The sequence below is a fragment of the Lissotriton helveticus genome, chromosome 10 (genome assembly GCF_964261635.1).
Source record: "Lissotriton helveticus chromosome 10, aLisHel1.1, whole genome shotgun sequence".
Classification (NCBI taxonomy): Eukaryota; Metazoa; Chordata; class Amphibia; order Caudata; family Salamandridae; genus Lissotriton; species Lissotriton helveticus.
Genome location: NC_136071.1, coordinates 27,118,400 through 27,140,467, shown reverse-complemented (window position 1 = coordinate 27,140,467; position 22,068 = coordinate 27,118,400). Strand labels below are relative to the sequence as shown.

General features: G+C 48.2%; 1 protein-coding gene across 9 annotated transcripts in view; it reads left to right on the top strand.

Moving 5' to 3' along the window:
* The window catches only part of LOC144785803 (deoxyribonuclease-1-like 1), a 57,843-nt gene extending 36,853 nt beyond the window's left edge, over window positions 1-20,990 (top strand). For 5 of the 9 annotated variants that reach the window (XM_078664633.1, XM_078664635.1, XM_078664632.1 and 2 more), the window contains 3 exons: window positions 554-711; window positions 3,036-3,132; window positions 20,444-20,990. In XM_078664633.1, coding sequence (XP_078520759.1) covers window positions 554-711; window positions 3,036-3,132; window positions 20,444-20,590 — 402 coding nt within the window. In that variant the 3' untranslated portion in view covers window positions 20,591-20,990. The remainder of the gene's footprint in view (window positions 1-553; window positions 712-3,035; window positions 3,133-20,443) is intronic. The other 4 variants (XM_078664638.1, XM_078664640.1, XM_078664637.1 and 1 more) reach the window with 1 other exon arrangement.
* The last annotated feature ends 1,078 nt before the right edge of the window (window positions 20,991-22,068 follow it).

Below are 22,068 nucleotides of genomic sequence, written 5' to 3'. Positions count from 1 at the left end.
TCGCTATCAGGTACTCTAGTGGTTACACCACTGCGTGATACATCACCGCTATGGTTATATCACTAAATGGTACATCACCTCTATCAGGCACTCCAGTAGTTACTTCACTCCATGGGACATCACCGCTTTAGGTTGTCCAGTGGTTACTTTGCTGCATGGTGCATCACCGCTATCAGGTACTCTAGTGGTTGCATCACTGTCTGGTACACGCACGCGTCCTACCTGGTCCTCCAACACGCTTCCTGCTGGTGCCACGTGGGCGCGTGCAGTGGCATAGCAAGGGTACCAAGGAACCTAATGCATCGGTTGGTTAGTAAAAGACAGCGATATATGTGGTGTATTGTGCCCCTCGAGTGTCTGAGCCGTGGTGCCACTGCACATTGTACTATTGATGGCTATGCCCCTAGCCAGCTGTTGGGTAGTGAAGGACAGCTGTTACTGGGGTGCAGGGGCCACGTGCTCTCCTTCCAGAGGTCAGGGTTGTTCATGTGAGACGGGCAGTTCCACCGGTAACGCAGACAGTTCATTCATGGCCGCTGCTCTTCTTTTCCAGAGCATCATGTTTCTGGGAGACTTCAATGCGGATTGTGACTATGTGGCCAAGAAGAGGTGGCCCCTGATCCGGCTGCGCACGGAGCCCGGCCTGGCGTGGCTCATTGGAGACGAGGCGGACACAACGGTCCGAGCCAACACGAACTGTGCCTATGACAGGTAATGGGGTTACGTCCATTGTGCGACCAATGGGGGGGGGGGGGTGCACCAGTGTATTCCCCTGCAATAGTGCAGGCCACACTATCTACTAGGAACAGGTCTCTGCGACCCCTCCAAGAAACACTTGCCTCCACCAACCTCTCTGAGGACACTGAACCAAAACACCCAGCACTGGGTCCCCTCTCAGGGGACAGCTCCACTTCCTCCCCCACTCCTTGTGGTGTCCTGGAGGACTCTTATCCCTGTGTTCAACCTGCTCCCCACCAATGTCTTTCATAGCCACTGTGATGTGCCAGCAATCAGCCCTAATGCAAATCTATGTACTGCATCTGCCCCATCACAGAGACTCATCTGCCCCAGATATGTCTTTTCTCACTCAAATGCACTCCTTGTCTCGCACTTTCCCTCAATGACACCTCTCCTTCACCACTCCTACTCTGTTAAACCGCATGCCTCCCTATACGTGGCACACTCCGCATGCCACACCTGCCCCATACACCTCACCTACCGACAACTCTTGCCTCACACTCATACCCTGCCAACACTTCATGTCCAGACTCCTCCCGCTGCCAACACCTTGCCCCACACCCTCCACTGCCGACATCTCTTGCCTCAGACTCCTCCTTTGACAGCACCTCTTACCTGACACTCCTCCCCTGCCTACACCTGTAGCACCACACTCCTCCCCTACTGACACCTCTTGCCACACATAGCTCCACTAACACACCTCCCCTCACACTCCTTCCCCGCTGAAATCACTGTCCCACACTCCTCCCCTGCCAACATCTGTAGCCTCAGACTCCTCCTTTGACAGCACCTCTTACCTGACACTCCTCCCCTGCCTACACCTGTAGCACCACACTCCTCCCCTACTGACACCTCTTGCCACACATAGCTCCACTAACACACCTCCCCTCACACTCCTTCCCCGCTGAAATCACTGTCCCACACTCCTCCCCTGCCAACATCTGTAGCCTCAGACTCTTCTTCTGACACCTCTTGCCTCACTCTCCTCCCTTGCCTACATCACTCTTCTTATGCTCCTTCCCTGCTAACACCTTCCATCTCACACTCCTCATATGCCGACACCTCTCGCCTCACACTCCTGACCTGCCGACACCTCATTTTACACTCATCCCTTTATGTTTGCTAATTTACCCTACTTGTAACACTTTTTTTTATCTTTTGACAAATTCAGTAAATTGATTTGAGGACAAGAACAGCTGACCTACACGCAAAAGTTGTTTGATGTATTTTTTTCTTCTACATGTTGTGTGAGAACAAAGCAGGTCAGAAGGAGTACATGTCACTGGGCAGCAGCAAGAGTCTCTCCTTAAACCCTGTGTCTCCTGCTCACTGTTGGAAATGCTTCTACTGTGTAACTAATCTAAGGATAGTCAACAAACGGGTGTCTGGGCACTACGGGCGCACTCCTCTGGGTATCCCTAGATGTATGCAAGAATTAACTCATTATGGGGCCAATGGGAAGAAATAAAGAGGCGAATAAACACTTTCAGAGAAACCACAAAGATTCCATCAATAAGGGTTGGTAAAGCGCAACTACTCACCTGTGAGGGTCCCAGGGCGCGGGTGGGGGGCTCAGTTGAGTCCTGGATCATCCGAAGAGCCAGGTTTTTAGGTCCTTCCTGAATTGAGGCAATAAGTGTGCATAAACCCCGGGGAATTCTACCTTATATAAAGTTCAGTAGTGGATTCCAATGCTAATCCAGGGTTCTTTATTGCAATCTTCAGAGGCTGTCAGAAATATTGTGTGCGGGGCTACCCTCTGCCTTAAAGAAGGTAGCATCAGTGAACTTGGATGGTCAAGCCTGATGACGGATGAGCTCCCACGTCTTGCAGTTCTCCACACTCCGGCACAGCCCAAATGTTGAGTCTCATAAACACTGAAGGTCCCAAAATGAATCCGTTTTAAGATTTAGCCTTCCCTTGGAGAGGATCTCCTTTCACTTGATGATCATGGATTTACTCATTCCTGTTCTGGTGGATGTCAGCCACTGAGTGCTGGACTCTGGCACACTCTTCCCCCGGTGGGACACTCTTTTAGACCTGTATTCCAGGTCCTCCAGCCATATGACAGCATCCAGCATTTCCTTATCTCATCCCTAGATACACATCACCTTCATCTCAGATGTGACTGATATTGTCAAGGTATGCCATGGATTGCCCATTCCAGCGGCAAACTCTTACAGTGTAATCCTAAAACTAGACTGTCAGTTTTCCTTTCTGCTAAGTCGAGAAGTAGAAAGCTCAGATGAATAAATGCGCATACGCACAAGTGGATTAAACCATTTCTTCCCCCACAGGATTGTTATATACGGAGAGAAGCTCAGCAGAGAAGTCATCCCAGGTTCAGCCGGAGCCTACGATTTCCCACAAATCCTGGGTCTCACGGAGGCTGAGGTAAGAGTGAATTGTCATCATTTGAGATTCTGTTCGGTGGCTAAATCAGATTGGGGTCTTGCTGCTGCGTTAATGTGGTCTAGTGGTTTAATTGAAATGTGTGGTTTGTTAGCCAGGTAGAGGTAGGACTACGCGGTTATGCTGAAATGTGACCTGGCGTTTACCGTAAAATGTGATTTAGCGGTTGTGTCATTGTTTCATCCGCTGATCTGAGATGTGCTTTTGTGGTTATGCTAAATTAGGAGTTAGTGGTTATCTTTAGGTCTGGTCAATTTGTTTAGTTGAGATGCCACCGGCTGGTTCAGGTGCCGCCTTACCGTTCAGCTACCATGGGATTTTGTGTCTGAGTGGAGATGTGGTTATTTAATTCGAGATTTGTCAACAAGTTGCATTTGAAGTTGTTTAGTGTTGAATGTGAGCTGCCGTCAAGTGGCTGGATCCATTTGTGTCCCATGTAATTGTTGACCAGCTTCGCAAGTAATTCTGCTTAAGAGGCTCCTTGTACTAAATACGGTCAATGTCATGGTGGGTTAAAGAAATGGGGAAATCATGGGAAGTAGGAGAAAGTATAAGTTCGAGGCATGTGGGCTGCTGAATTCATATCTTTGCATAGATCGCCGCCTAGTGTTGGTCCGGATGATTGCACCTTTGTTGTCCTGGAAGAGTCTTCGAAGTATCACGAGATAGGTGACTCCTCCCCTGGACTACAGTGCGCATGGGCATCTTCTCCATCCTCAGATTGTTTTTTTTCCGCCATTGGGTTCGGATGTTATTCCTCTACTCCAACTTAGGAATCAAAACTAACCTACTGTCTACGGCCAAAAGGCCTTCTACCTCAACCGTATTCTCGTTCGGTACTCCTTGACTCGTTTTAACTTTCCATCTCGATCCGGTCGTCGATGCGGGCCGTTGGGCCTTTTCGACGCCACGTGGGACTGCTGTCGATGGAAAGGAGTCAGTTCAAAATGTGACCGCAATGCCTTTCACTCCTCCTCCTCCTCTCTATCCTAATATGCCTTTTGTGCCCTACTCTCCTACACATTCACAGTATGATGAGGAAGAGAACATGGGGGTAGATGCTCATGGCAATGTTGATGAGCCACAGGATCCTGATGCACAAGATCCTGATGCACAAGATAACCCATGGGATGACAAACGATCCATATGATCCACAGCCCATCCCAAACACCTCCACATACCCTACAAAACCGTCGCCTACTGACGACACCATTCTCTTCAATCAATTGATAGATAGGGCAGCAAAATATCACAATGTGGACATGCACACTGACCCCATAGAAGAGGACTTTTTATTTGACACCTTTTCTACTTCTGAGAAAAATGTCAGGACACTTCCTATGTTAAAAGGGGTACTCAAACATGCGCCAGAGATATTCAAAGATCCAGCCAGAGCGCGTGTACTCAATCCCAGAAAAGAGAAGAAATATAAGGTGGCTCCATCTGACCCCACCTATATCAAATCCCAACTGCCTTTAGACTCACTTGTAGTGGCAAACGCCCGAAAGAGCCAACTCACAAACTGGAGATGCTCCCCCTCCTGACAAGGAGTCTAAGATCTTAGAAGCCTCAGGCAAAAGGGTGGCCTCACAAGCTGCAAATTCATGGAGGATTGCAAACACACAGGCTTTATTAGCACGCTATGATAGAGCGCACTACGACGAACTTGAAGGTTTGCTACAACATTTACCAGAACCTTTTAAAGCTAACGACCTCATTCAGGAAGGCAAGTTTATAACTAATGCTTCCATTAAATGTGCGTTAAATGTGCGCTTGATGCAGCTGATACAGCAGCAAGATCCATTAATACTAGTGTATTACTACGCAGGCATGCGTGGTTACGCATCTCTGGTTTTAAGAACGAGGTGCAATTCACAATCCTCAACCAACCAGTTAACCCAGATTTCCTGTTTGGTCCAGCAGTAGACTCGATCTTAGACAAAATGAAAAAAGATACTGAAACTGCTAAGTCTATGGGCGCACTTCAGTTTCAACAACACAGAGGTTCCTTTAGTCGCTCCTCCTACAGAGGCTCCGCAAGAGGCAACACATCACAGGCTTCCTCTACATTCAAAAGTAACACCCAGAGTACCTTTTAATAAAGGCTCCAACCGAGGGGGTTATAGGGGAAACAATAACCAGGGCAGGGGACGTGGCAGCAATAACACCAGAGCCTCCACGGCCACCAAACAGTGACTTTATCACACTCCCTCCGGACCACCCAACACCGGTCGGAGGCAGAATAAAACAATTCCTACCAGTCTGGAATGCCATTACCACAGAAAGGTGGGTGAGACAAATTATCCAGTATGGTTACTGCCGGGAACTCACTTCTACTCCACCCAACATACCACCCAAACATCGTCCTATGTCCAACGAGCACACATCACACTGTTGCAACAAGAGGTCGCGTCCAAGCTAGAAAAGTGAGCCATAGAGCCAGTCCCTTTTCAACATCAAGGGACAAGAGTATACTCTCTGTATTTCCTAATTCACAAGAAGGATGGGTCCCTCAGACCCATTCTAGACCTCAGACCGCTAAATCAATACATGCTCTCAGAGCATTTCCATATGATTACTCTACAGCAAGTACTCCTGTTACTCCAGCAAAACGACTTCCTTGCTACATTAAACCTCAAGGACGCATACTTTTGCATACCTAGACATCCAGCTCACAGAAAATACCTCCGGTTCACAATAGAAGGCCACCTTATCAATTCAAAGTTCTCCCCTTCAGGGTATCTACGGCCCCAAGAGTTTTCACAAAATGCCTAGCGGTTGTAGCAGCACACCTCGGAAGGCAACACATCCAAGTGTTTCCATACCTCGGCGATTGGCTCATAAAGGCCAACTCGTACGCGCAGTGTGCAAGCCATACGTCAGATACTCCAGCTGCTGCACAGTCTGGGGATTTCCATAAATTACCCAAAATCACATCTAAAGCCCTCCCACATACAGCAATATCTGGGAGCCACAATAGATACCTCCGTAGCAAAAGCATATCCAAATCTAGCCAGAATAGCCAATATGCAGACTCTCATTCAAAAGTTTCAGCCACAACACTCCTTACCAGCTTGAGTGTTCATGCAGCTCATAGGCATGATGGCCTCCTGTATATTCATTGTCCCTCATACCCGACTTCAAATGCGTCCACTGCAAGAATGCCTAGCAAGGCAGTGGAACCAAGCTCAAGGACGATTAAAAGACCTAGTGTTGGTGGACAGTCGCGCTTACAACTCTCTGCAGTGGTGGAACCCACAAAACCTTTCCAAGGGGCGACTGTTCCAAGAGTCGGTTCCACAACTAGTACTAACAGCGGACGCATCACTGACGGGTTGGGGAGCCCACCTACTTCAATTCACAGTTCAAGGGCTCTGGACAATCAAACAAAAAACACTGCACATCAACCACTTAGAGTTACTCGCAGTGTTTCTAGCACTGAAAGCTTTTCAGAAGTATTTGCACAACAAGACTGTGTTGATCTGGACGGACAACGACTGCTATGTATTACATACAGAAGCAGGGAGGGACACACTCTCGTTATCTCACCTAGCACATAGCATATGGAGGTGGGCAATTCCAAAGAACTTCTTTCTCCTAGCAGAACACCTGCGGGGAAAGACAATCAGGTAGCAGATCTGTTAAGCAGGCACAGCCAACAGCTACACGAATGGGAGAATCACCCTCAGGTTCTCAAACCATTCTTTCAGCAATGGGGGCATCCAGAGATAGACCTGTTTGCCACAAACAAACTCAAAATACCAGTACTTTGCCGCCAGGTTCCCACATCCGATGGCACAGGGCAATGCGATATGGATGAACTGGTCAGGCAGATTTGCATACGCTTCGATCAGCCCCACTGATTCCGCTGGTGGCACGCAAACTACGCCAGCAGTCACTCACAATGATCCTGGTTGCTCCCACATGGGCAAGACAACCATGGTGCACAACGTTTCTGGAACTTTCAGTAGTTCCCCCACCAAAGGCTGCGCCTCTCACCCCATCTTTTAACTCGGAATCATGGAGAAATCAGGCACCCAGATCCCAATCGGATGTAAATGTAGATGTACAGGAATTTATATAGCGCAAATCACCGAGCGGTTTCTAAGCGCTTGCTTAGGGAACCCGTCCTGGTATTCCCCTGTGAGATAACCCCGGCAGGGTATCCGCAAGGTGAAAGCCAGGCATCCCGCCGCGAGGGGCCGTTGTGGAGATTAAGCAAGCTATTGCCCAGAGTCGCAGAGTGTGAACCCGTCAATCGAGTAGGCACCGGAGTGAGAATTGTCGAGTCCATGGACATTTTAGGACTCAAGACCCCGCTGAGCCAGGAATTGACCCCTGGTCCCTGGCTAACCTCTGCTTCCAGGTCTGCCTCCTCTAACCAGTGAGCCACACTTCTCCACTTCAATCACATACAATCAGATGAACCTAGCGATCACATACAATCAGATGAACCTAGCGATCTGGCTCCTGAAGTCCTAGAGTTTGGGTTCCTTAATTTGCCTCCTGATTGCATGAACATTATCAAGGAGGCAAGGCCTCCAACTACTAGAGCATGCTATGCAGCTAAATGGAAGAGATTTGTAATTTATTGCAAAAATAACCAAATCAACCCATTAGATGCTTCCATCCAAAACCTTATCTGTTACTTATTGCATCTTCAAAGATGCAATTTGGCATACTCTTCTATAAGATTACATCTTGCTGCTATGGCAGCTTTCCTCCAAAATAGACAACACATGTCTTTGTTTAAAGTACAGGTGGGTGGGGTCCGCTGCACTCCACAGTAATTATAATGGTCTTGAAGGTAATCTAGAATGTTCAATGATTTAGGGTGCTCAGGGTGAACCCCATCTGTCCGGGTGGGGCAAAGAATAAATGTAACAGAGAGAACCTTACAAGCGTAAGGTGAAAAACCTGAGCACTCCTACGTGCTAGATGAATGCCAGTTAAACAAAGGTATTCAAAGTTTTAATCACGTTGTAGTATAATGCATAGAATTCATCATTCCGAATCAAAAGTAATCCCTTAGATCAGGATATCTCAAATTAGACATGGCATAATGCTTCCATGGTCACAAAAGTTCAGTATATCATGATTGAGAACAACATGAATCAATGTCCCCGATGCATTTCGAGCTTGAAAGCTCTTCTTCAGGGGGTCAATGTGTTCTAGGAAAAAGGAGGAGAATGCGACATTACTAATCAGGGCCCGAGTGTTTTAAGACTGGTCAAAAAAGGTGGAAACAACCAATAGACTATGAGGTGAACGTGAGGTTGCTGCGAGAAAGTAGTAAATAATGGTGAAAGGAGTGGAAAAAAGTACACATGGGAATTCCAGAAATTGTGAAGTGCCGTTGAAGAGCCCCGCGTGTGAGGTGATTGTGCCATGCAATGGTTAAAGGAAAATCGGTAATGTGGCGTCTGAACAGTCAACAAAGAATTGCAAAAAAGAATTGCAAAAAAATGCGCAAGAGTGACCCGATATTCCATTCCCATTCACCCGAATCACCCTTCGGACCCACCACCACCACCACCACAATCCACTTTCTATTTCCTTCGTTGATGACACTACGCGCATGCACGAAATTCCTTTTCACTTCTGCACTCCCAGGGCGGCGTTTCACTGTGTTTGCAGCCATTGAACTCACTCGTTCACCGTGTTTCTCTTGAGGTAAGCTGTACCGGCATGACACGCATTTTCTCTTTAATGACCCACTCGATGTTGCTTTGATCACATTCGCAGCCTTTTTAACCTGCACGCACACTGAGTTACACTTTGGGTCAGCTTGACCGGCATGTTACGTTTTTAGTTCATGGAATATCGGGTCACTCTTGCGCATTTTTTTGCAATTCTTTTTTTGCAATTCTTTGACTGTTCAGACACCACATTACCGATTTTCCTTTAACCATTGCATGGCACAATCACCTCACACGCGGGGCTCCTCAACGGCACGTCACAATTTCGGGAATTCCCATGTGTACTTTTTTCACTCCTTTCACCATTATTTACTACTTTCTCGCAGCAACCTCACGTTCACCTCATAGTCTATAAATATTGGTTGTTTCCACCTTTTTTGACCAGTCTTTTTTTTTTTTTTTTTGCAAAACCTTTATTGTTACTTAAGACAGTTACAGTCACGGGCCTACAAACCATCACGGTCGGCCATCATGACCGAGGCGGTCAAATCAATTAAGCCATAAAAATGCAGAAATCCGCCTCCCAAATGGTCTGTTGTAACTCAGAGTACTCGTATCACATTGATAACCAGGATTAAAGAAGGTTTCTTTTAAAATTAAAGAGCAGGATCCGATGCCGTACAATTAAGCCAATACAAGTCAAGGGATGTTCATAGAACAGGACATGCACAGTCAGGACTATTGTAGGTAAGATATGAGCACTGGTGTATATAATCAGGATAAACAATAAACAGTACATTTAGCCCACCGAATCACTGTATGCCCGCTGTAACAAAGCACTGGAAAAAAATCGACCCTTATTATCTAAATTAGCAAATCACATGGAGAGTTACCTCAACTCTGATCCCAGGAAAGAGAGGAAAAGAAGAAAGTTACAGAAAAGCAAATATGACACAAATAAAAAGGCCATAGTAACAAAAAGGGAACATAAACAATAATACCCCCCACCCTGCACCCCTGCATACGGCTACGGCCCACCCCCCTAGCAGCGTGCCTATCGCCCAGTGTCAAAAACCCGAAATATAGAAGGAAGAAAAATGGAGAGGAATGACAATAATCTACACAAACAGAAGAAACAGGGAAAGCAGAAAAGTTAACGAAAAACCCCCACGATAGGGAAAGGAAGAAAACATTGGAGGGTCCCCAGTACGGGCCCCTGGCCCCCCCCCACCCACGTAGCATTTCAATTACGCCAGAATTATTAACAGAGCCTCAAGATACCAACATAAACAGGATAACAGTCGCCGCTCAGCTTCTCAATTCACGCAGCTATGATGAAAGTCCCCCTGTGTATCACCAGCAGAAATCAGAGTACCACTATTCACGTAAATCCACACAGCCCTAATCATAAACCTATCCCAGTCCATGTGGTGCAGGGTCGGGCAATCAAAGTACCGGAGTAAACAAACAGGCCAGTCCAAAAGAAGCTGGAGATCTTGCAATTCACCAGCATACGACACACTCGAAAGCCATCTACCGCCACTTGGTCGTTCACGATTCTGAGAACAAAGGTAATTGCAAAAAGAATAGTCATGACGCGGTTTCTGGGTCTCATGATGAAGCCAGCCATCGGAAAGAGCGTGAAAGGGAAAACGATAAACACACATCCGATGGTGTCTCCAAAGAAACCATGCACCCATGGAACCAGGTGTTTCTGTGTCGATCCACTTGGAACGAACCGGGAGCCCTCCAAGTACAAGCCCTCCCTCTCAGCCATCGATAGTCATCTCCGCACCCCACAGCAAAGTCTACACGGAAAACTGTAGAAGGGGCCACACACACAGTCTCATAAGGATAGTACCAGCATCTGGCTTTCTTTCCATTCCACATACACCGGGGTGTCCCGGTATCGATCTATTCCAGATTTCGTCCTTCCAATACACAGGGGGTATCCGGTCCCAACCCCTCGATCCTCAGTGCAGAATGCCACCGCCATGGTCGGGTATGTCCTATCGAGGCACTACCTCCAAAAGGGACTCCCAGCATGAACGCCGCCCAAACGAACACCAGTGCCACCAGCCCTTGACATAGAGAGGAGCATAGTACCACCGCGTCCTCCACGCTGCACACAATATGGTCGCCATTTCCACTTCCCCACTGATGGTCACATATGAGCTCCTCCCCAAAACCAAAAAGTTACGCAGCAGCTTTGTGCCTCAAGTGGCCACGATCACCTGGAGTGCGGGATGGAAACAGCTGCACGCGGGCAAACCAGGGTTCCGTTTGGGAACAAAGAACGGCGTCTAGGCCGCCATTGCATCAATCAGCAGCCGGGGGGGGGGGGGGAGCATGATCGGCATATAGGGGTAGCGTGGTTCGTGTTCACCAGGCTCCATGGATCTAGCGCTGGATGCACACTCTCGGGGATGGGCTGACCTCCATAGCGGTAGACCGGCACCTTCCGGGTCTGTAAGGCCGTTGTTGGTGCACTCGCGGGCGGCAGCAGCATCACGCGGGGTCCCGGCTTCATGTCTCGTGCAGGCCGCAAAATACGAAGGGTCATATCTCCATCTTCAGGGCTCGAAAAACCCTCGGAGTCGGACACAGCAACTCAGCACCCCTTCCGACGTCCGGGAGCACCGTCGCAGCGCAGGATAGCCGACAGGATCAGGCGGCGGGGGAGGAAGGTCGACAGAGCCGGGAGCCCGGGCGACCATCTTGGTCGCCGGTCTGGCTCCGCCCCGACCAGTCTTAAAACACTCTGGCCCTGATTAGTAATGTCGCATTCTCCTCCTTTTTCCTAGAACACATTGACCCCCTGAAGAAGAGCTTTCAAGCTCGAAATGCATCGGGGGCATTAATTCATGTTCTCAATCATGATATACTGAACTTTTGTGACCATGGAAGCATTATGCCATGTCTAATTTGAGATATCCTGATCTATGGGATTACTTTTGATTCGGAATGATGAATTCTATGCATTATACTACAAAGTGAATAAAACTTTGAATACCTTTGTTTAACTGGCATTCATCTAGCACGTAGGAGTGCTCAGGTTTTTCACCTTACGCTTGTAAGGTTCTCTCCGTTACTTTTGTTTAAAGTACCCCAATCAAAGCTTTTATGGAAGGACTTAAAAGGATAATCCCTCCAAAGCACCCACCTTCACCAGTCTGGAACTTAAATATAGTACTTACCAGACGTATGGGACCTCCGTTTGAACCACTACATTCATGTGAATTACAATTTCTAACTTGGAAGGTGGCATTTTTGATTCCCATTACCTCCCTCAGGAGAGTGAGTGAGCTACAGGCATTAACCTTTCAAGAACCTTCCATGCAAATACATAACAATAAGGTAGTGCTTCGTACTAACCCTAAGTTTATGCCAAAAGGTATATTCACTTTCCATATCAATCAGTCCATAGAATTGCCAGGTTTCTTCCAAAACCCGCAGTCAGTGGCTGAGAGCCCTACACACACTAGATGTAAAAAGGGCTCTGCTATATTACGTTGACAGAACCAAATAATTCAGAAAAACAACGCAACTATTCGTTGCTTTTGCACCACAACATAAAGGGAATCCCATCTCAAAATCGGGAATAGCCAGATGGATAGTTTTTTTTTTTTTTTTGTTTTTTTTTTAAAGACCTTTATTACAAGTTGTTAATCACACACAGCCAATTGCCTACAACCCTGGGGCCGGCTGCCAAGCAATAGTTCTATTATATTGACTTATTGTACATACATTACTAAACATGTCCACGTTAATTCCGGCCTTATAATGCAGATCATGAGGTCTAGCGTTTTTTTGTAACATGTTGTAGATTGTCAACTTCAAATATCAAAAGAAATAAATTGTAGTTTAACAAAAAGACTCTGTCAGGTAACCTAGTTCAGTGGTAATGTAAAATTTATATCACGGTGTTTATAGACTCAAGGGACTAAATGACTCTTATCTCCCTTAAAGTAGTTCTTACAGCTGGATCATTCCTCCTCGTCCGTATTCAGTGACAGTAAGTAGTCCGATAGAAAGCACCAGAAGTCCTTGGGCCTGACTTTTGCAGGCAATTCCTCTTCGTAGGTTTGCAATTTGTCTCTACAGCTGGCCATATCTAGCAGCCATCTGGATGTCTTGGGCACCTGCTTACTGTGCCAACATTTTGCAATCTGTCTCTTGGCCAATAACAGTGCTATTGCACAAAATTTACGTCGTGTAGCTCGGAGTTGCTGTATCACACCCAGCAGACAAGTGCGAATTGTGCATGCTATCTCAACCCCAAGCATAGCGGACAGTGCCTTTACCACTTCCAGCCAGTAATCATGTACCGCCGGACAGAACCAAGCCAAATGTGCAAATCCCGCCCGTTCCCCATTACATCGTTTTCACCGGTCAGTGTCTTGTAGCCCAAATTTGTACATGTGCTCAGGTGTGTAATACGCTTGATGGACAAACTTGTAATGAATAATTCTTAGATTCCCATTTGGAGTGAGTATTTGTGTCAATGCACAGGTTTGTTGCCATTCATTTTCAGATAGTGGTTCCTCAAGCACCCTGTCCCATCTTGTTTTGGCCTAGTCAGTGGTGTACGGTATCTCAGCCATTGCTGTGGTGTATAGCCGAGACACTAGGTGAGATACATCCTGTGTGGTAATGACCAGCTGTAGTGTGTTCAGGCTATCGGGTTCAATAGGAAATGTTGGGTAGTGTGCCTGCATTGCACGCTTCAGCCTATAGTGCGCGAATTTAAACATGGGCGTTTTATTTTGGATATACTCCAGGTGTTCTGTGTTAACAAAAGAGCCCTCATGGAACATGTCCCCCATTTTTTCAATACCCACTTGTTGCAGTATCGACATGCCTACTTTTTCTCCTGTGACTGATAATGCCTGATGGTAAGGTAAAGGCATCGCAGGTGCGTACAATGGCGTTTTATGCGCTAGTCGTCCCAGTTTTCTCCAAGCCTTAATGGTGGTGTCGACTGTGTTAATGTCCTGTGCATGTAGGGGCTGTCGGATATGTGAGAGCATAGATGTCAATGGTATTAGGGAAGCATCACCCTCCTCAATAGCGGTGTGCGTGAGATATGGTACTACGTGAAACCAATATGCAGCGTATTGCGCTTGAGCGCATAAGTAGTACAAAAAAAAGTCCGGCACCCCGAAGCCTCCCCTGATATACGGAAGTGTGAGTGTCCTAAGGTCGACACGTGCTTGCTTACCAGCCCATATAAGTTTTAGTACAAGTGTTTTTATACGGCGGAACACTGCTGCTGGTGGTTCAATAGGAATGTTATTAAAAAGGTACAACAGCTTAGGGAGTATGTTCATCTTTACGATCGCTATACGATCCGCTAATGATAGTGGTAGTTGTATCCAGCGTGCTATCTTATCTTCCAGTTTGGATATGGTTGTGCCATAATTTGATCTGATAACCATTCGGAGTCTCTGTGATACAGCACGCCTAAATACCTCACAAGGTCTGATTGCCACTCCAAAGGATAGTCAGTTTCTTGAGGGGTTGTCATGTCTGTCAGGGGTATAATTGAAGACTTGGACCAGTTTATGGCTAGTCCAGAGTATCCACCAAATTTGATGTATTCACGTAAGATTGGGTTTAAATGTGTGTTGGGGTCGCGGATATATAGCAACATGTCGTCTGCGTATAGAGAGATGTGCAAAGGTCTGGATGGGAATTGAAGCGCTGATTCTTTGTAATTTTGTCTTATTATGCAGGCTAAGGGTTCAAGTGCTAACGCGAATAACAGCGGTGAAAGTGGGCAGCCCTGCCTGGTGCCACGCTGGATAGGGAATGAATCTGACACATAACCATTGATTCGTACTCTGGCACACGGTTTCGTGTATATGAGTGATACCCATCGTACAAATCGTTTTGGGAGTCCCATTCTATGTAAAATAGTAATCAAATATTCCCACTCTATGGAGTCAAAGGCCTTAGCGGCATCTAGCATAACCGCAACTGCTTTTGTCGAAGGATGAAGGTAATGTGAAAGGGTGAACAACGATCTAGTGTTATGGGAAGTGGAACGTGTAGGGATAAACCCTGCCTGATCTGGCAGGACCAGTTTCGTCATTAGTGGTTTGAGACGTATGGCAAGTAACTTCGCCAGTATTTTAGAGTCTGTGTTAATAAGTGAAAGCGGTCTGTAGGAGTCGCACACCTCCGGATCCTTAGTAGGCTTGAGGAGTGCTATTATTGCCGCTTCTCGCAGCGTTGGAGGTAATTCTGACTGTTCGAACGCTGCTCCATACATTTCCACCATGTGTGGGGCAAGTATGTCTACAAATCGTTTGTGAAATTCATTAGTGTACCCATCGGGGCCGGGTGCCTTCCCATTTGGGAGAGATCCAATCACTTCAGTCACTTCTACCGTGATGGGTGACGCCAATAGTTCCCTCTGTCCATCCGATAGCCAGCCTATTGCCACATTTTCTAAATAGCTAAAAGTTTCTTCCCCCGATGCTATCGGCCTTGACCTGTATAGATCCTCGTACCCTACCGCAAAACATTTTAATATGTCCGTAGCCTGTGTGTGAAGCGAACCATCATCCGCTTTAATACGTAGGATAGGTGTGTGCCCTTTGCCCTCGCAAATTTTGGCCGCCAGTATACTGCCTGGTCTGCCCCCTTCCCCATACGACCTGGCTGAGTTTCTTATCTAAGTACTTAATTTCGTCGTCGACGAATGTCTGATGTTCTGAGTGTAGTGTTCTCAGTTCCCCCAGAATGGCGATATCTTGGGCGGCTTCATAGGCCAACTCCAGTTCCCTCATGCGTGTTTCACAACGTGTAATTTGTCTTCGGATATCTTTTAAAATACCTATTGTGGTGCTCATGCATACCCCCCGTATCGTGGCCTTGAATGCTTCCCATAATAGTCCCGGGTCCTCTACCACAGGTTCGTTTATTAGGAAGTATTCTTCGATCGCTTTGTGTATGGTGTCTGCGTAAATCACGTCTGTGAGTGCGCGGGAATTAAATCTCCAGTGAAAAGGCGGTGTGATAAAGTTTGGCAGTACAAGGGTCAGTAACACAGGATTGTGGTCCGATAGAGTCCTGGGCAAGATCTGTATATCTCTCGTCCACAGCGCAATGCCGTCCGACCCCAGCCAGTAGTCTAAGCGTGACCAGCTATGATGGGCTGCGGAAATGTGCGTGGCTCCCGGGGCGTCAGGGAACTTGTTCCTCCATATGTCTGTCAATGAAAGGTCTGAGAGCATGTGTTGAAGTTTGGCCCTGGCTTGCTTATGTGGTTCCAATGAGTGTGAGGAACGGTCCACCCCTTCCTTCATCGTTACGTTCCAGTCCCCCCCGCATATAATGTGAGTATTCGCTAGTGTTTGGAGGTGTACCCACAGTTCCTGGAAGAACTCCGGGGCGTCTGTGTTTGGGCCATACACATTTAGAAGTGTTATCTTATGCCCACGTAGCATGCCTGATACGATAACATATCTGCCATTAGGATCACTTATAGTTGTATGTACCGTAAAGTTCACCCCTCTGCGGATTAGCGTGATCACCCCTCTCGAGTAAGATGAGTAGGTAGCCACATATGCGGATTCCGACCATCGTCCCCCTATCTTTGCTTGTGTATTAGGTGCAATGTGTGTCTCCTGCAATACAGCAATATCTACTTCCCATCTCTTTAAGTAAGCAAACACCTGTCTAATCTTTTTCGGTTGAGTCAAACCCCGGACATTCCACGAGAGGAGGTTGACACGATTTCTATTGGTATCTCCAACTACCTGTGCCATCTATAAAATCTCTGGATCCATCGAAATAGCAGATGATATTCAAATACGGAATATAACTTCAACACCCCAGTTGAATCCAAGTGCATTACAACCGTCTCTCGTCCATCCACACCTCGTAAATGAACATATGGTACCTGCGTCTGTCTCAAAACCTGAACAATTCTCCCCTGTCCCCCTCCCCCACCCACTCCAGCAACCCAATAATGCCGAAGCCATTTCCCCATTGTACCTACCCTTAAGAAAAAGTAAGCCAGTAACAAAAAGAAAAAATATAGCAAACAAACAGTCAAATGTATACAACTTTGGTGGGGTTACCCTTTTGGAGGTCCGCCTAGGGCACAACTCTTCACCCAACGTAATGGGTGTGGGCGACTCACATAACTCTAATACACGTGTGTGATGTCTATCCAATTCGACACCCCACATTAGACCCGGTCTCTCTGGCGTGGTAGTGATACAATGTTTTATAGATTCGTGATCTAGGCTCCCTCATACGTGGTCATCCACGCGGCAGAATTACATCGCACTACACCAGACACCTCTGGACCCTCAGGTGAGTGCTGTTGCAGCGCGATCTTGCAGAAATATGTAGTATTCTAATTGCCTTCACGCATTTAGTTCCATATGTGCCATTGTTAGAGTTTGGTTCAGGCCCAATGTACGCCAGTAAAGAGCCTACAATCCATCGGCCCAGAGGGTCCGCGTATTCTGTCTACCTGGGGTTACAGAAACAGATATTCTTACCATAAGTTCGTATATTTCCCCCTCCATTCTTACTCTGCTCCGTCTGATTCCGCGTGTTGATCATCCCGTGCCCGTTGCTTGTTTTGCTGTACCACCTTTTTAACAAATTCCTGGGCTGCCTTTGGGGATGGAAACACCACTGCTTTGTCATTCCACGTCACCCGCAGCCTCGCTGGGTATAGCATGGAATATCCTATGTTCAATTCTCGGAGCTTGGCCTTAACAGATGTAAATTCCTTCCTCGCTTGTTGAACCGCCACTGTGTGATCCGGGTAGAACTCTAGGGTGTTTCCTTGATGCGTTATTTTCCCTTTCTCACGTGCTAGCCGCAGAATGGTGTCTCTGTCGCGGTAATTGAGGATACGTGCCACTATCGGCCTTGGAGTCGCTCCTGGTTTTGGTGTTGGCGCCAAGGATCTGTGGGCTCTTTCAACTATGAAAATGTGAGATAGCGCCTCTGTGCCAAAAATGTCTCTGCATAGTTGCTCGATGTAAATCTCCATCTTGCCCGTGTTTGTGGATTCTGGCAGGCCCGTGATTCGTACATTATTGCGTCGCGAGCGCGCTTCCAAATCTTCCTCCTTCGCTTTAATCACTTCCAGGACGCGTTCCATTCCGGTGCACTTGCTGGTCGTGGCGCGTGATTCATCCTCCACTGTGGATATTCTGGCTTTGGCGTCATTCAGTCTTTCCACATGTTTCTCAAGTTTGTCTGACATCCCGTCCATTCTGCATGTTAGGTTATCTAGTTTCCCGTTTATGTCTTGGACATTTGCTTGTATGGACAGTAATATCTTCTCCATGTTGGATATAGGTTCCATAGCTGGCGCCCCTTCCCCTTCCGGCGCGTGGTCCGTGACTTTTGGTGTTTTTTTTGTTCTCAAAAGAGATTTTTTTGCTGCTGTTTATCCGGCTTCCCCATCTTAGGTGTTTCAGGAGGTTCTGTAGTCGCCTGTTGACGCTTGGGTCTGGTGGTCCTGGTAGCCGCCACCGCAGTCACACCCTGAGTGACGATCCCGTCACAGCGCAGTGGTGCACCAGTACCTTCAATTACGTGCTCTCTCCTCTCGCCTATCAGGAGCTGCTTGCGACTACAGTTCTTCAGCGGTGGGTGCCCGCACTTGTCGGATCTGTCACCTCAAAACAGTCTATGAACACCACTATTAGGCCCCCTGCAAATCAGACCCTCCGATGTTACAGGGTTTCAGTTGCTCCGCCGAAATGTTGGACGTGGCAGCACGTGTATTTTGATGTGCACAGGATGACAGGGTATCCCTGCTCTAGATTTGCCGCCTGATTTGTGTACCTTCCCAGACAGGGCTCTCGTTCCCTAAGACTATGCTCGGCACTATGTGGCAACGCAATCCGCCTCAGTGGTGCTGCTTCACTGCGCGTGTGTCACAGAGACCTGGGCCATAGACTGCTGGCTCACATCCATGCGTCGGCCCCTGCCGCGACGCGAACTCCAGCGCCACAGACCCACTCCTCGCAGTTGCCCAGGTATCCGCTCGGTATATGATCTGGGGGGGGTCGGCAGGGGGGGCCAGCAGTGGAGTCGCGCCGCGTCCATGAACCGGCGGTCAAGTTGCCTCGCTGATCAGGGTTCGTGACTGTACCGTATTCACCTAGTGGTATAGTCACTGTGCGCTTCGGGTCAGATGTGCTTTCCGCTGTGCCTTAGACTCCGACGTTGACGTCTGTGCCATCCAGCCTGAATTGTGCCTGTCTCCGGTCCCCACAATAATACTCCTCGTTGCGCCCCTGGGCGCCGCCATTTTGACCATTGCCGGTCCGCGTTTCTTAAAGGGGCCACTCACTGTTTCACCGCGTTAGTTCCCGGTCACTCGGTCATTTCATAATCGGCGAGCCGGTGGTCATGTGGGCAGAACTCACATTCCATCATTTGATGAGTCTCAGAGGGCCATCTTGATCGCGGTGTCGTGGCAATCAGCAGTCACTCGCTTCGTCAGCCGCCATCTTATCACCTCTCGACACACACAGCAGAGATTTGCACCGATTCATGTCGATATAGCGCAGCATGGGTACCTTGACTCGCCGCATTAGGGCCGGTATGTATTCATCTCCCCGAATCTGTGGTCATTGGTTGTCTTGGGGGTCGAAATAGACCGCTCTAGTCGCGTTCTGCGAGCCGCCCGGCGGAGCTGTGTAATCACCCAGCCATTCCGCTGTGCGCCCCCTAGCGCCCCCCTAGCCAGATGGATAGTTAAATGAATTCAAATATGCAACCAAAAAGCTAAACTCACACTAAGTCTCCCTAAAAGCACACAACGCGTAAAATGGGGGCATCCATGGCATTCCTAGGAAACCTTCCCCTAGAAGAGATATGTAAGGCAGCTACATGGTCTACCATACACACTTTCACCAAACACTACTGTGTAGACGTGCAATCCAAGCAGCAAGCTGCTGTAGGCCAAGCTGTCCTTGAAACTCTTTTCCATACTGCTGCAGCTGGTACAGGAGACCACCGCTAGAGGAGATACTGCTATACAGTCTATGCACAGATATGAATTCAGCATCCCACATGCCTCGAACGGAATATGCTACTTACCAGTATGCATCTTTTCTTGGCATGTAGGGCTGCTGACATTCATATCGCCCACCCTCCTCCCCGGTGCCTGTCACAGCTGCAGTACTTTTCTACATACATTTACATGGACATCTTACTTTTCTATACTCTTTCTTTGCCACTATGGCGAAAAACAATCTGAGGATGAAGAAGATGCCCATGCGCACTGTAGTCTAGGGGAGGAGTCACCTATCTCGTGATACTTCGAAGACTCTTCCAGGACAACAAGGTGCAATCATCCGCACCCAACACTAGGCGGCGATCTATGCACAGATATGAATGTCAGCAGCCCTACATGCCAAGAACAGATGCATACTGGTAAGTAGCATATTCCTTTCTAAGAATGTTTTTATTGCTATTTGTCTATGGCATTTTAGGAACTTGATCACATTACTAAGTAAGTTGTGTAGTGTTGCAGCAGCAGTGAACTGACGGAGTAGGCAGTCCTGGTGGGCTTGTCTGCCTGCAGCATCTCTGTATCGATGTATCATTTATTTGGGTACCGGGCTCATTACGAGTACTTGTCTCATCCTTCTGTCTCCCGCCAGGCCCTGGAGGTCAGCGATCACTACCCAGTCGAGGTACAGCTCAGCTCGATCAGAGTGGGAAACAATGGACAGGACCAGCTCTCGCGGCCGGGCACCCCAACCCTGCTCCTCCTGGCTGCAAGCCTGATGATGGGGCGCTTCTCCTGAGCTACCTTCTGGACACAAACATGCACCCCCTCCTCAGAGAGACCCAGGACTGGTGCACAAGAGGAGGAGGAAGAAGCGAGCTCTGACACCAGCCTCAAAAAAGGTTGGGCTCGTGAGAGGACCTGATGAAGACTTCACATGCCGGAGCCCCAAGATGATCCTTCCGACGTGTCTCCAAACACCGGCATCTGTGGAAGCCAGAAGAGAATCGCCTCCTCTTCAGAGGCGCCAGTAAGGCCATCGCGGGTGTCCCTTTATACCATCACCGTGGCAAATGTCCTCAAGACACCTTTTTAGCAGCCACAGGAGGAACTTGACCGAGAGCATGCTCCCACCCTCATCGGGGGGAATCTTATCAAGAGCCCCGTAACCCACATTTGTGGAACCCTACCAACTGCCCTATACACCTGCATCGGAGAAACACATCAAAAGTTGCATTCATCTTCATCAGGGAAACCTTAGAGCCACTTATACCTCTATATACCCTCATCAGAGGGAACCTTATCAGTGGGCTCCTAAACCTTCATCGGGGGATCCTTATCCAGGGGGTCCTACACCCTCATCGGGGGGATCCTTATCAGCGGGCTCCTACACCTTCATCGGGGGATCCTTATCAAGGGGCTCCTACACCTACATCGGGGGATCCTTATCAAGGGGCTCCTACACCTTCATCGGGGGATCCTTATCAGTGGGCTCCTACACCTTCATCAGGGGATCCTTATCAGTGGGCTCCTACACCTACATCGGGGGATCCTTATCAGCGGGCTCCTACACCTTCATCAGGGGATCCTTATCAGTGGGCTCCTACACCTTCATCAGGGGATCCTTATCAGTGGGCTCCTAAACCTTCATCAGGGGATCCTTATCAGTGGGCTCCTACACCTACATCAGGGGATCCTTATCAGTGGGCTCCTAAACCTTCATCGGGGGATCCTTATCAAGGGGCTCCTACACCTTCATCAGGGGATCCTTATCAGTGGGCTCCTAAACCTTCATCGGGGGATCCTTATCAAGGGGTTCCTACACCGGGGGGTCCTTATCAAGGGGCTCCTACACCTTCATCGGGGGGATCCTTATCATGGGGCTCCTACACCTTCATCGAGGGATCCTTATCACGGGGCTCCTACACCTTCATCGAGGGATCCTTATCACGGGGCTCCTACACCTTCATCGGGGGATCCTTATCAAGGGGCTCCTACACCTTCATCGAGGATCCTTATCAAGGGGCTCCTACACCTTCATTGGGAATCCTTATCCAGGAGCTCCTACACCATCGAGGGATCCTTATCAAGGGGCTCCTACACCTTCATTGGGAATCCTTATCCAGGAGCTCCTACACCATCGAGGGATCCTTATCAAGGGGCTCCTACACCTTCATCGGGGGATCCTTATCAAGGGGCTCCTACACCTTCATTGGGGGATCCTTACCAAGGGGCTCCTACACCTTCATCGGGGGATCCTTATCAAGGGGCTCCTAC